At 41.8% G+C, this 12,727-nt stretch overlaps 3 protein-coding genes across 8 annotated transcripts; 1 reads left to right on the forward strand and 2 right to left on the reverse strand.

The window, feature by feature from the left end:
- Positions 1–5: 5 nt before the first annotated feature.
- Positions 6–7,877, reverse strand: LOC124202878 (trichohyalin-like). Of its 6 annotated transcripts, XM_046599372.1 has the most exons (11): positions 7,494–7,877; positions 5,194–5,908; positions 4,730–5,001; positions 4,424–4,663; positions 3,990–4,352; positions 3,735–3,912; positions 3,566–3,664; positions 3,257–3,393; positions 2,962–3,179; positions 835–1,099; positions 6–777 (listed from the first exon to the last, which is right to left on the reverse strand). In XM_046599372.1, exons 2-11 carry the CDS (start codon positions 5,486–5,488, stop codon positions 244–246), a joined length of 2,601 nt encoding a protein of 866 aa, XP_046455328.1. In that variant the 5' UTR covers positions 5,489–5,908; positions 7,494–7,877; the 3' UTR covers positions 6–243. The 6 variants fall into 6 exon arrangements, with proteins under 6 accessions (XP_046455328.1, XP_046455331.1, XP_046455327.1 ...); XM_046599375.1 differs by lacking the exon at positions 5,194–5,908 and having other exon boundaries at positions 3,257–3,405; XM_046599371.1 differs by having other exon boundaries at positions 5,194–7,877.
- A 142-nt stretch (positions 7,878–8,019) lies between these two features.
- Positions 8,020–9,917, reverse strand: LOC124202882 (aldo-keto reductase family 1 member B1-like). The gene is made up of 6 exons (XM_046599380.1): positions 9,395–9,917; positions 9,153–9,320; positions 8,966–9,082; positions 8,671–8,865; positions 8,371–8,577; positions 8,020–8,299 (listed from the first exon to the last, which is right to left on the reverse strand). Exons 1-6 carry the CDS (start codon positions 9,458–9,460, stop codon positions 8,108–8,110), a joined length of 945 nt encoding a protein of 314 aa, XP_046455336.1. The 5' UTR covers positions 9,461–9,917; the 3' UTR covers positions 8,020–8,107.
- Positions 9,918–10,559: 642 nt separating this feature from the next.
- LOC124202881 lies at positions 10,560–12,373 on the forward strand. The gene is made up of 2 exons (XM_046599379.1): positions 10,560–10,760; positions 10,834–12,373. Exons 1-2 carry the CDS (start codon positions 10,746–10,748, stop codon positions 12,238–12,240), a joined length of 1,422 nt encoding a protein of 473 aa, XP_046455335.1. The 5' UTR covers positions 10,560–10,745; the 3' UTR covers positions 12,241–12,373.
- Positions 12,374–12,727: the final 354 nt, after the last annotated feature.

Below are 12,727 nucleotides of genomic sequence, written 5' to 3' on the forward strand. Positions count from 1 at the left end.
AATAATAATAGCAGACTTGTGTGTGTATTGTACAGTATATAAACCCACGAGTAGATAACTGCTCCAATTAATGATTCACAGTTTTAGGACGCGGCTATCCTTGATTGCAATGACAAATATTCATAGAAGTTTACAGACTAGGATCATTGATATGGATACAAAATGGTGCGATAATAGAACGATGAAATTTTTAAGAAGTTGTTGTATACAGGGGGAAAATAATCATCACGAGCGATTGAACCCCTACAACGGGGTAGTGAATCCGTTGTTGTTGCTGTCGTCGTCGTCATCCTCCTCCTCGTCGCTGTAGAAGAAATGGCTGCCCTCCTGAGGTGGCCAGCGCATTGGGCGGACGTCGGAAGCGACGTCCAGGAGCCCAGCCGCTCCCGACATCCAGTCGTCGGTGGTCATCAGGGTCGACGGCGGGAGCGGCTGCTGTTCGGCCGCGAACAGCTGATGACGTCCGCATTGATTTTCCGGGCTCAGACTGGTGGCGCTGGGCGAAAAGAGTTCGTAAGAGGCGGCTCGACTTCCGCCGTAAGCCGCCGCCGATGGATAGCGATAGTTGTCCGGCAGTCGGGGCTTGGTCACCGGCGGAGCTGAGAATCCCCGCCAAGGATTCAACTCGGATTCGTTGGAGAGCCGGTCGGGTACCAGGGCCAGGGGCAGGCCGACTCGCTGGAGGGCCAGATTCCGCTCCCAGTGGATCAATTCCATTTGGTAGAATCGTTTCTCTTCGGTTAACCTTTGAAGCTCGGCGTCACGATCGGCTAGGACCTAGTATAGGTAACATCTTAGATCTTTGGTTCACCTTTTAATTTGAATTCAATTTACCTGGTGCATTTCTAAAATGATTTGTTGGGCTTCGGCGTGTTCGGGATCGTCACAGCCCATGACTCCCGATTGCATTTGCTCAAACTGTTCGATTTTGATCGAGAGACACTCTTCGGACAAGTCTACCTGATGCTGGGTGATGCTGGCCGACAGCGGACGCATGATGGAAGATAGATTGCCGATGTCCAGCTCTGGGCAAGGTCTCAAATTGTCTTGACTGGCTGCAGCGCTCGTAGATGGCGAACATCCGTCACCTGCACCTCGACTGTATACACAAAATGTTTTGGTTTTTTTGGTTGGTAATTATATAAGAAACAATTCAACCGCGGAATGGTATAGACTCGTGTTGAACAGCAATATATTGAACAGTCATCAATCCATCAAATTATATAACTTCGCATTAAATTTAGAATTATCCGGATAATAAAATGTCGATTACACAAATCGGCTTGTTATGTCTGCGTCGTTTGGTTTTTAAAGACGCAACTTATTTTTTTTTTAAAAGTATTTATGTCTTATGGTTTTTTGTAGTTTAAATTTTTATTGCGCTCGAACGAACAGGATGCAGAGCTGAAATTTTGACGGTCACGGTTTTGTTTTTGTCGTTGTCGTTGTCAAATCGATTTTGGCATAGCTCTTATATTGTCTTGACGGCTATGATTTATGCTGATGCTCGGCACACGCCTTGTCTGTCTGGACATGGAGCAGGGAGTGGGGGATGGATTTGGCACCAATTATTCAACATTCAATTCTTTTTGCCCAGCCAACAGCCATCAATCAAGTGGGGTGGAAAAAAAAGGAGGGGGGTATTTTTGCAGCATGTCGAACGTCAAAAAATCCCAGGCGGAGTGATCGGGAAGGAGAACATAGGGCAAGAGTCAAGGCCAGAGCTATCCAATTTCGAATGCTCTCTCAAAATTGAAAGAAAGAAATAAAGAAAAGAAACAGCAAAAACAAATGGCAGTCACAAATAATCGCACATTTCAAATTCAAAAGAAAACTTTTCACCCAGGGGGGTAGTTAAATTAGTGCACGCAAAGAGGAGAAGATGGCGAGGACGTGAAGGTAATAAATCAGGATCTTTTTTTCTTGTTAGGAGGAGCTGGTCTTGAATAATACATGCTCATTATGCTTATAAACAAAATAGAAAGAAAGTCTTTATGAATTCCTGTATAACGTTTCATTACGATTTTCAGTTGGAAATGTGAATGAAACTTTGACAAAACTACGGTGATGATAGAAAACCGGAAGCTGAACTGAACCCGTACGAATTGGAAAACAAAAAAAAAATTTTGTGATTGGCTGTTTGGCCGTCGAATTTTTTAAAAGCCGAAAAAGCTCTAACCACTTGTAAGTTTAGCGACGGCCAAAAGTGCAACTAAGAAAATAACAGTGAAGTATAACCAGGTCGACCAGCTGGTGAAAATGAGATAGCAAGCGAAAGCGACGAGGATGAGGAAGAATAATGGAAATGTTTCAGGAAAACTGTCGGGCCCAAAAGGAAGAATAGAAAATCGTTAATTTATAGAATGCGGTTTGGAAAAAAAATCAAAAGGATAAATCACACCCTCACAACAATTTCAAGTAAAACAAAAGAATAAAATTCGGAAGAAAAAGAATAATGAAACTGTAGGGTGGGAAATCCATTCAAGAAATGTGATTCAAAATGCATTTGAAAAAAATTATGTAATAGTCAAAAACACCATTCGAACAAGCAAAAACCAGTGAACCGATCCCGGGGGGAGTGTGCAGCGCAATTTAAGCGCCAGCAGAGAGCTTTTTGAAAGGTTGAAAAATAAGATTTGAATAATAATAAAATAAACCATTTCTTCTTGATATACTTAGATGAAGCCATTTTCTTTTACATTTAATGTAAATTATATAATTGTGATCTAAAATTCTAGATAACTAACTTCTGATTAAATAACTTCTTATTGTATATTTATCTTTAAAACATATAACAATTGGACGAAACGTCAAAAGCTCTTAAGACGGGAGGAAATCAAAGATTTTTATCGAGATGATATAATCGAGAATATAAGGAAGAATCAATTCAAAGGGGGGAAAAAATGTGTTTTGCATTTATACGTTCGATTTTTTGGGGTTGCCTAATTTGTAGCCACTTACCCGTTGGGTGGTGCTGCGGATTCATCGTAATCATCTTCGCCGCTGCTCTCCGTAGTGCTGGCGGTGCTCTCATCGCAGCTGTGTCGTCGGGAACTAGACATGTCTTTATTGGATTCGCTTTGATCTTCTTCGGAGCGTTTCCGTAATTCTTCCAACTGTTCCTCTTGTTGCGTAATGACTTCTTCCAATCGGTTAAGCTCCTGTTGTCTCTGAGAAGACTTTGTGGGTATTCCAAATGGGGAAAAGGTTCAGCTTGGGTATTATGACAATTCCAGTTGAATCACTCGGCATATACCTGTTTGTTGGCGTCGTTGAGTCGCTTCTGAAGATCAGAAATGTGCTCCTGCAGAGACTGCAGTTGGGTTTGATAATGTTCTCCCAGTTGGGTCAATGCCTCTTGCTTTTCCTCCTCAATGAGGCTCTGAAGGGCGTCTATGGAGTAAACTATTTTAAGCGCAATATACTGAGATGTGAGTTTTTAGGGTAGGACTTGAGACGAAAAACCATTCGTGCACACAAAAGAGCCCGTGATATGTATCGACTACGACTCGGCTAGAAGGAAATCTGACATGCGGGTTGAAAATGATACACGGTGATATTTTACTCAATTGGCTTTGATGTTGAACTTCGATCGTTTTCAGCTTCTCCTCATAGTTTTGCTCTAGGGCTTCCTGATTCTCCTCGATAGAGGATCCGCACTGCTCTGTATCGTGCATAATTCAAATGAATGTAAAATATATTTGAATTGTCGTCGTAAAATTTTAAATTTATACTAAGTTCTTCGGCGTGTTTCTTTTCGACTTGTTCCATGAATTCCACATGCGAGTCCTGAACTCTGTTCAATTGTCTTCGCAAATCACATAATTCTCGATCAGCTTCAGCCCGGGTGGTTTCGATCTGTTTATTCAATTTAGCTTCTCGCTGCTGGAACGAATTCTTCAGCTCCGTCATCTGTAAAAATTAGCGCAAAAGAAAATGTTGAAATAAAATTAGAAACAAGAAAGTAAAATGACTTGGAATAAACTGACTTGATGGTTCATCGCCAATTGCTGGGCATCAAACTGCCTTTTCAAGGTGGTGATTTGTTCATCTTTCTCACGAACGACCTGTCGGATGGCTTTCAGCATTTCCTCCTCATTGGAAGCCACCAATTCGGCTCGTAACCGGTTGTATTCGCTGAGCGAATTCTCCTTCCATTTGGCCTCCATCTCTTGTTGTTGCTTGCGCGTGCAGCCGTTCATTCGGAGCTTGTGCAGATCGTCTTCCAGGATCTTCTCCGTCTCTTTTAAGTGGTCGACTTGACGGGCAGCCGTCCTAATGACCCTCTGCTGCTCAAAGACCAGACCTCGCAATTGAGTCACTTCAGCTTCGAAACTCTTGAGGTGAGCAATCTGGTCATATTGCGAAATAATCAAAAATTAACCATCGTAAGTATATATCATATCAAACATTGACGTAGTACTTCTGTTAGTTTTGCATCAATATCCCGTTTGTCGTCGACGAGCTTCTGGTACTCGATTGCCATCTCGTTTTTGAATCGCTCTTCGGCCGATTTCTCGGCTTCGACCAGTTTCTTTTTATAGTCGCGCTCAATCTCGCCCAGCTTCCACTCGAAATCGTCCAAAAGCTGCGATTCTCTCGATGCATCCCGCAGCATTTTGGACTCGATTTCGGCTTTTTCCTCGAGGGCTTCTTCCAAAGCCTACGTATAACAACCGGAATTGTAATAAGAGAATGTTTTTAAAAAATTGATGACTGTTTTATATACCTCCTGTAAAAGCCGCAATTCCTCTTCTCGTTCGTTGTCAATGAGTTCATGCTCCTTGTTCCAGTCGGCTTCCAAGCGTTCGATGGCTTCCAGTTGGGTCTGCCGGTCCTCATCGGCCACCCCATCGGCCAGCATGGCTTCCAGCTGCTCCACCCTGTCATTCTTCTCCTTCAGCTCCGTTTCCAATTGTCGGACTTGCTCCTCCATCATGGCCAGCAAGTCCAGCGACTGGTCTTCCTCGGCTGTCGTCATTTTCTCGTCCTGCTGGACGACTTGAGTTGGGAAAAACAACAATTGACATGAAACGTTCAAAAGGAATACTTAAAAACAAATCAAAATGGGGCTAATATGTGCGATTAACTTCAACGTGTTAGCACAACGCCACTCGTAAGGCAGTATAGCTAGCGTTAGTTTTGAGTGTGTGTGCGATTCTGGAACTGAGGAGGAGGAGTTTGGAATAATACTTGAGATTCCGTCGTGTGGAAGAGGTGAAGAATCCTCGGATAAAAACGGAGCTTCTTCCCTCAAATCTCTTTGTGCTATCGTGATTGATAGTTTATGCTCCGCATCCGGTACGGCCGAGTCTGTGACGTCAACAGGATCGCAAATAATAACAGTTTCCTCGTCATTGAAGGAGACGCGACGACGACAACGAGACTGTTGTTGTTTATCGTCAACGCTCAGTTTGGATAAATCTTTTGCCACCAGACTGTTGGAAATTTCAGATGTGTCATCGGGCTGAGACAGACTACAATTCATTTCCGGCTGAATGACTTCTTGCGCTTCGCAAAACACATCCTCGGGTGGTTCCTCCGGTGGCTGGAAAACATCATCCGGTTCGGATGAGCTAGGAACTTGTGCTTCCACTTGATCATGACTGGAGGAGTAGTCAATTAAAGTCTTTGCGGCGAGCGTGAAATCTTTGTCTTCGGCAATTAAAACAATGACAGGAGGAACAGCTGGAACAGCAGCAGGAACTTCGGCAACTTTCTGACTAGCGGCAACGTTGGACGTTGACGAGTTGACGTTGGGCTGCTCTGATTCCGGTTTGAACGCTACAATTTTCTTTGTCTCTTTGAGTGTTTTCTTGTCACTTTTGATTTTCTTCTTGCCCTGATTGTCCTCCTCCGCACAATCGGTCGTCTGCTGCTCAGGCTTCGACTCTTTGCAAGCGCTTTTCTTACGGAAGAAGGAGAACATGATGGCAGTCACTTAAAATCAAGATTGAACATGAATGCTTCCACCGAAATATATATCAGATATAGCCAGGAATCGAGCGATCCAGACGTTACTGCTCGACAAAGCCACTAGAAGCTTACTGGGGGCCTTCATTTCATCCGCCCGCTCGTGTTTTCTGTTTGCTACCAAATCCACTTTGGCTCGGAGCCCAAAGGTGGAAAAAAGCACTACTCTCTGATCCATCGCGGCTCTAGTATCCAGTGAAACGTCACCTCCGACTTCGTTACAAGCAAGTTATGAGCACACTTTTAAAAAAGGTCCTTATTTCGTAAAATGATTCGTTTGGGAAAATCCTACAACTTTGTTAACTGGGTGACAAAAGAAAAATGGGAAAAAGAAATGACGTAAATTGTCTTTCAACACGTTATGAATCGAATTCGATCTGCCATTCGTTAGACAGGATTGTAACACAATTGCCATCTTTCAGTGATACTCGTTTAGCATGGAACAAGTTGATAGTCTAACTTGAATGATCGATCACGAAAGCAAACTATCCTATAGTCACATCGTGTATCAAAATGTCAGTCGACGAGTGCTGCAGATGGAACCGATGGGAGGTCAAATATTTCAAACCCAAAATAAAGCCATCGCCAGATTTGACAAGGCACACAGAGCGACACACTTTATTTATATATTTGGAAGTGGGTGTGGGGGGTTCGGTGTGTGTGTGTGTGTGGAGGGACAGGTCCAGATTTCATTGTGACCCAGTTTCCACCAAGTTAATTCCAAGTTAACGATGCATGGGACAACGCAATTGGCCAAAGAGACAGTCCGCTTTAATGAGATTGCAAATTCATCGAGACAACCGTGGCGCTAATGCTGGACGTCTCGACTGAATGTGCAGCGTCCATCTCACACACAGAGTTTTCGTCGCGCAGTAAAAATAGACGAGGATTCGGGATGTGTGTAAAAAAGAAAAAGAGAAAAGAACTGTGTCAAGAAACCGTCTTCCACACGCGCTGCCGTGTACACAACCAGCAGCTTCCTGTCCTAGCCTGCTGAGATCCATTGGCTGGCTCCGATGCCGACTTCTATTTATAGATATCAACTTTTCCATCTGCCTGCGCTCCCGAAACCTACATGCTTTTTTCTTTTCCTTTTTTCCTTTTCACCAGTTAGGACATCCATCGGTTTCTCAATTCCGCATCCTGACTTGTGTGAAAACGTTGGAGGGGCATTGCGTTATTCCGGGACTTTTGACGTCAATGACGTTAATGTGGAGCCAACAAAGCGGCAAAACGTCTCACGCTCGACCGGATGAGAAATGGTGTAAAAACTGCCAGAGATCAACAAAAATCGCCAAAGCTGTGCGATACCCACATCTCGACCAATTTTTCCTCTCTGTTTGCAGAAGGTGGATATTGAAAATAGAGCTAAACGCCAGCCTCACTCATCAGTGAGAGGCGAAAAAAAACAAAAATAAAAATAAACGGCATGAGAAACAAAATAAATAACCATGAGTCTCAGCTCTCTTTCACAAAAATCCAGCTCGCTATGACCAACATTAAAAATAAAACTCACTCACTTCTCTATTTTGAGGAGAAGAGAAACACTAAGCGCGCCGAGTCTAGTCACGTCCAAGTGTTGAAAGTTGAAACAGCTGTGGGTCGGTCGGTCAAATTAAATGCTACGCGGTCGCGGGAGGCGGAGCGTTGGTTGAAAACACGCACACTGAAGTTTCCTGAGAGAGAGAGAGAGAGACAACACTGTCGATAACGAGATGAAACGCTGCGATTGCACGCTCCAGATTGACCGGCTAACACCTTCTGTCGATCACTCGTATGATGCCGGTCAACTGAAGAGAAATAAGGCTTTCCCGACCCACACACACGCAATCATGCCTCGGTAGACAAAAGACAACCTCCCTAGAGAATTACACTTGACAGAAAGTGTAGCGACGAGCATGTAGGAAAGGTGCCAGTTGTAACGGCTAAGCAGCATCCGGGAGGAGAATGTTCTACACTCGGTTCACTTGGGAGATTTATAAACAAATGAAACAGAGGCACGAAAAGGACTAATGTTAAAAATAAATGCGAAAACAAAATGTCTTGTACCTTTCACCAATTTATGAATGCAGCCTTTACATACATAGTGCCTATATAAACCCTTACATTAGTTGGGGTACTTGTGATGACTCCATTAAAATTCAATAGCGAAAGGAAAGTAGGGGTGATCTGCAACCCACTCGTGATGAAGGTATCTTTCGTTGCAATCTAGGGAATTCAGTTTGACCATATCTTCTTCCGACAGACGGAAACTACCAACGTTAAAGTTTTCTTCGATCCTGGCCCTTGAAACGGATTTCGGTATAACAGCAATTCCACGTTCAATCTGAGAAAATAATAATATTTAAATATTGACTCTACTGTATTAGATTGATTTCCATAAAAATCAAACATTACCTGATAGCGAATTAGAACTTGAGCCGGTGATTTACCGTGTTTCTTGGCAATTTCTAGCACAGCAGGATCTTGCAACAAAGAAGGATCTCCAGGTTTTGCCCAAGGACGATCAGGTGAACCAAGCGGACTATACGCGGTTAAAACAATGTGTCTCTTTGCACAATAATCCAGCAGTTTTTCTTGATTTAAATAAGGGTGACATTCCACCTATGCAAACAAAAAATTTTCCCAATTATTCTTCAGCCTGGTTGTTTTCCTTAGCAAGCGATTTTTAAATGATACATAATATTAATAGCGTACCTGATTTGTAACCGGTTTAATCGTGCAAATGTCACAGATTCGCTGCAACTGGTAACTGTTAAAATTAGAGAGACCAATTGAACGAGTGAGTCCACTTCGTACGCAAGCCTCCATTGCCCTCCATGTTTCGACATAATCCACATGGGAGTAAATTAGCTTTCCATTTTCATCTACTGGATTTAAACCAGAATTTTCCTAGCAAAAAAAGTTCAGAATAATATTGATAAAATTGGCAATTCACCAATCAAAACTATATGTTAAATAACAAAAGCGTGAAATGGTGGTTAAAAATTACTTTGAATGACATCGGGGAATGAATGAGATACAAATCCAAATAATCAAGTTGAAGTTGTTTCAGGGATTCACGTAGCCCAGCTTCCACCAAATCTGGTCTGTGGTGGGAATTCCAGAGCTAGAAATAAATTAACATTTACTATTGCATTACTTCCGGAACACAGATGTTGCAGCAAAAAATTATTTACCTTGCTAACAATGTACAGGTCTTCCCGCTTAACAATTCCACTTGTTATTACATTATGTAATGCAACTCCTACTTCATGTTCATTCTCATAGACCATCGCACAGTCTATATGACGATATCCAATAGTAATTGCATCTTGCACTGCTTTCTCTACTTCTCCAGGGACAGACTGTCAAATATTGAATAACACAATGAAAGGCTGATACTAAGATTATTACTTTTTATCATGCTGTTTACTATTACCTTCCAAGTACCAAGTCCTAGTAAAGGCATTTCTGTTCCATTGTTCAGTTTGATTGTTTCCTGCATTCTTGTTAATTTTTATTTAAAATACTATTTGATTGAAAAACCTATTAATTGATTAACAAAAACAATGGATGACAAAAGGGCTAGCAGCTAGCTGATGAGCTAGAAGAGACTAAGAAAAGTAACGCACGTTTCTCAACTCAAACGGACGACTGTTGCTACCAAGGCCCAGGGGTGCTGCTAAATCACATGAATGAATGATCGATTAATCGGTATTTTTTGGATTTTATTTAAAAAAAAACGTGTTATATAAGATCTAAGCAGATCTAAGCATGAGTTTACACTTTTTTTTACAAATCATGTTTACTGTGATACTACAAAGTGAAAAGTCTAACTGAAGTTTATTTATACATGATTTTTTATTTTTTAAACTTTGGAATGGAATGAGTTATCAAGGTATAATGCAAACGCAGTGATTGTCCATTATTCGTTATCTCCCATCGTCACTTGTCACACCTATAAAGCTATACTTTGACCAAGGACATTGACGTGATGGAAATAATAAAATATTAAATTCAAATACAGCGCGTTGAACGTCACCTAGCGGAAATCTTTGGAAGCTACAACTTGACGAAAAAGCACGCAACTGGCACGCAATAAGTTGCGAAAAAAAATGGAAAGAATTCTCCCAAAGCAAAGTCGATCAAGCTTGATTTTTTAAAAATTATTATTATTATTTTTAATTATTATATTTGCTTTCTTTCTCAGATGTGAGCTGGAGGAGTAAATTCTAGTACAAGTGGCTTGGAATTGAGACGAATAAACTACTTGATAGTAGGCCTACATGGAGACGGGGAAAATTCAAATTCAACTTTAATCTTTAATAATTAAATTTCTCGGGGAAATACGCAGATTTTCTCCTTGAAATGGAGAAATTAAACCGGTAGTCTGAGTGAAATGAAGGGAATGAAGGAAGAATAGAAATCGTGCGTTTTAATATTCGCCCAAATCTTTTATTACATGAATCCTCGCCAGCTGAAGGCAATAACAGATATCATATGACTTGTCCTAATTTTCCCTTTCGTCATAGGTATTATATTTTTCATTCGGCGAATAAAATATTACACAACGTATCGCCGTGGTCGCGGGTGGCACAATGTAAACTGTATAATAGCGGCATCTCTTCAGATGACTTGGTGCGCGCATTATTTGGGAAAGCGGAGAAAAGAAAGAAAAGAAGCGAGTCGCAAGAGCTATATAAACCGTTTTGTTGTCTTATTGTTCATTCAGATTTCTTCTTCCTACAGGCTTGACTACTCGACAGCTCGTGAGCACTTGCGTGAGCATCATGAATTTTCTTAACGTAAGTTTGGCAAAATTTTAATAGAAATAATATAATTTAATGAATAACAGATTTTACTCTATGCTGTCCTTAGTTGAGAAACATGGCGATCTTTACTTGCCTGATTATCCTTCAGCTGTCCATCACCGACGCCAATCCGATCCTTTCATCCAAGTCTGCAACAATGGGCAATCGCCAGTCAGGGCGGAAGCTTGTCAACTTCCAGCGCTTCATCCGCAGCCATGCAAATTTGACAGAAGATAACCAGATATTTGATGTTGGAGCTACTAGTGAGCCTTTTGAAGCAACAACTGAAGACTTGGCCCCGGAAGACGACACTTTCGATAGTACTGAGTCATCCCCAATCCAAAGTCCGTCCAGTTTTGTCATTTCAACTGCATCTGATCCGTCGGAAGAGCTTCCGTCGCTTCCGCTGGATGCCAACTTTCTGCAGGATACAACTGAAAACATTACTCCAATGTCTGACATTCAAGATGTTTCCATTATGCCAGTCGTCGACATCACCGAATCTATCGCCAAGGAATTGGAAGATCTTTCTGTCAATCCTGAGGACGGATCACAGCCTTCAACAACTGACTTTCTGTTAAATCCCCAAGGTTCGATTGAGGAAATGGAAATCCAGTCACGATCAGTTGCATCAACATCTTATTCAGTAGATCATCTTCAATCTTATTTACTCGCCTCTGTTACGACAGCTTCACCAGATTTACCATTTACCGCTGCTCCGGCGGATGCCTCAACGGAAATTTCCGAGAAAGAGTCCACCAATAAGACAGAGTATTCCTCCTTCAGTTCCAACGAAGAAGAAGCACAAGAAAACATTTCTAACGTTGTGATGACGCATCTGCCTGAAAAATCAACAGATTACCATGAATCCAATTCGAACGAGGAAGAATATCCCGTGGTAGTTCCCGCCATAGTAATAACCAAGCTTTTAACAAACATTGCAGAGAATCCCTCGACAACGGAAGCACCTCAATCCACTTCTACCGAGCCTTCCGATCTACCCGATTTCCCTATTTTCTATCCAGGGTCACGTATTGCAACCACTCCGCAAACTCCTGAGAAAGAAGATTCTTTTCCACTGAACCCGAGCTGGTCAATGAAGATGAACGATATTTTTTCGACTGATCAACAACTGCAGTCTGGACTTGAAAATAAGATGCAACCCCAGTATCACCCCAGGGTTGTGCTGCCACAGTTCAAGCCCAATCAGCAGTTATATCCTGATGTTCCGAATTATTCGTACTACACATTCCAACCCAATCAACCTAAATTTCGCCAGGCCAGCTCTATTGATCCTCCGCGTGCTCCTTATCCTCACCCGCAAGGAAACAGCAGCCCTTTTTATTACCGTCCGTTCGAATCGGCTCTTCCCAAACCGAGGAGGTTGGTCTTCCCTCCGATATCCAACACACGCGAAAATTTTCGCTTTCACGTCAATTGGGCGGACGAACAGGGTCAATCTAACTGGGCTTGATTGTATAATTTGAATTTATTCTGATTGTTTGATCAAGGTGCTGACGACTGCTGTGCTTTCGTTAGCCTCGAGTTACAATTTTTTTCAATTCCTAGCTTGCACTGTACGAAAATAAATCAATAAATGGTATGCACATAGCCCATACTGCGTTATTATTAAAAAACTATTTTGCCCAGAGTTTTGGACGAGAGATTATTAAATATGAACTGAACTAGAATTATGTTCACTTTTTCGAGAATAACTGTTATTGTTTTTTTCCATGTTACTTTACGGTCTACATCAATAAAACTTTCGCTCGACTTTTTCTTTCTCCAAGTCAAAATGTTGTTAACATAATAATGATGACATAAAACAATGACTTGCAACAATGTGCCACTTTCAACTACAACTACAGAGTTTTACGACTTAATGTTGTTTCCAAAGTACTGCTTACTTGCAGTTAACCTATATTATTATGCGAGACGATATATTTTCTACTCTGCAGTGA

The sequence above is a fragment of the Daphnia pulex genome, chromosome 9 (genome assembly GCF_021134715.1).
Source record: "Daphnia pulex isolate KAP4 chromosome 9, ASM2113471v1".
Lineage (NCBI taxonomy): Eukaryota > Metazoa > Arthropoda > Branchiopoda > Diplostraca > Daphniidae > Daphnia > Daphnia pulex.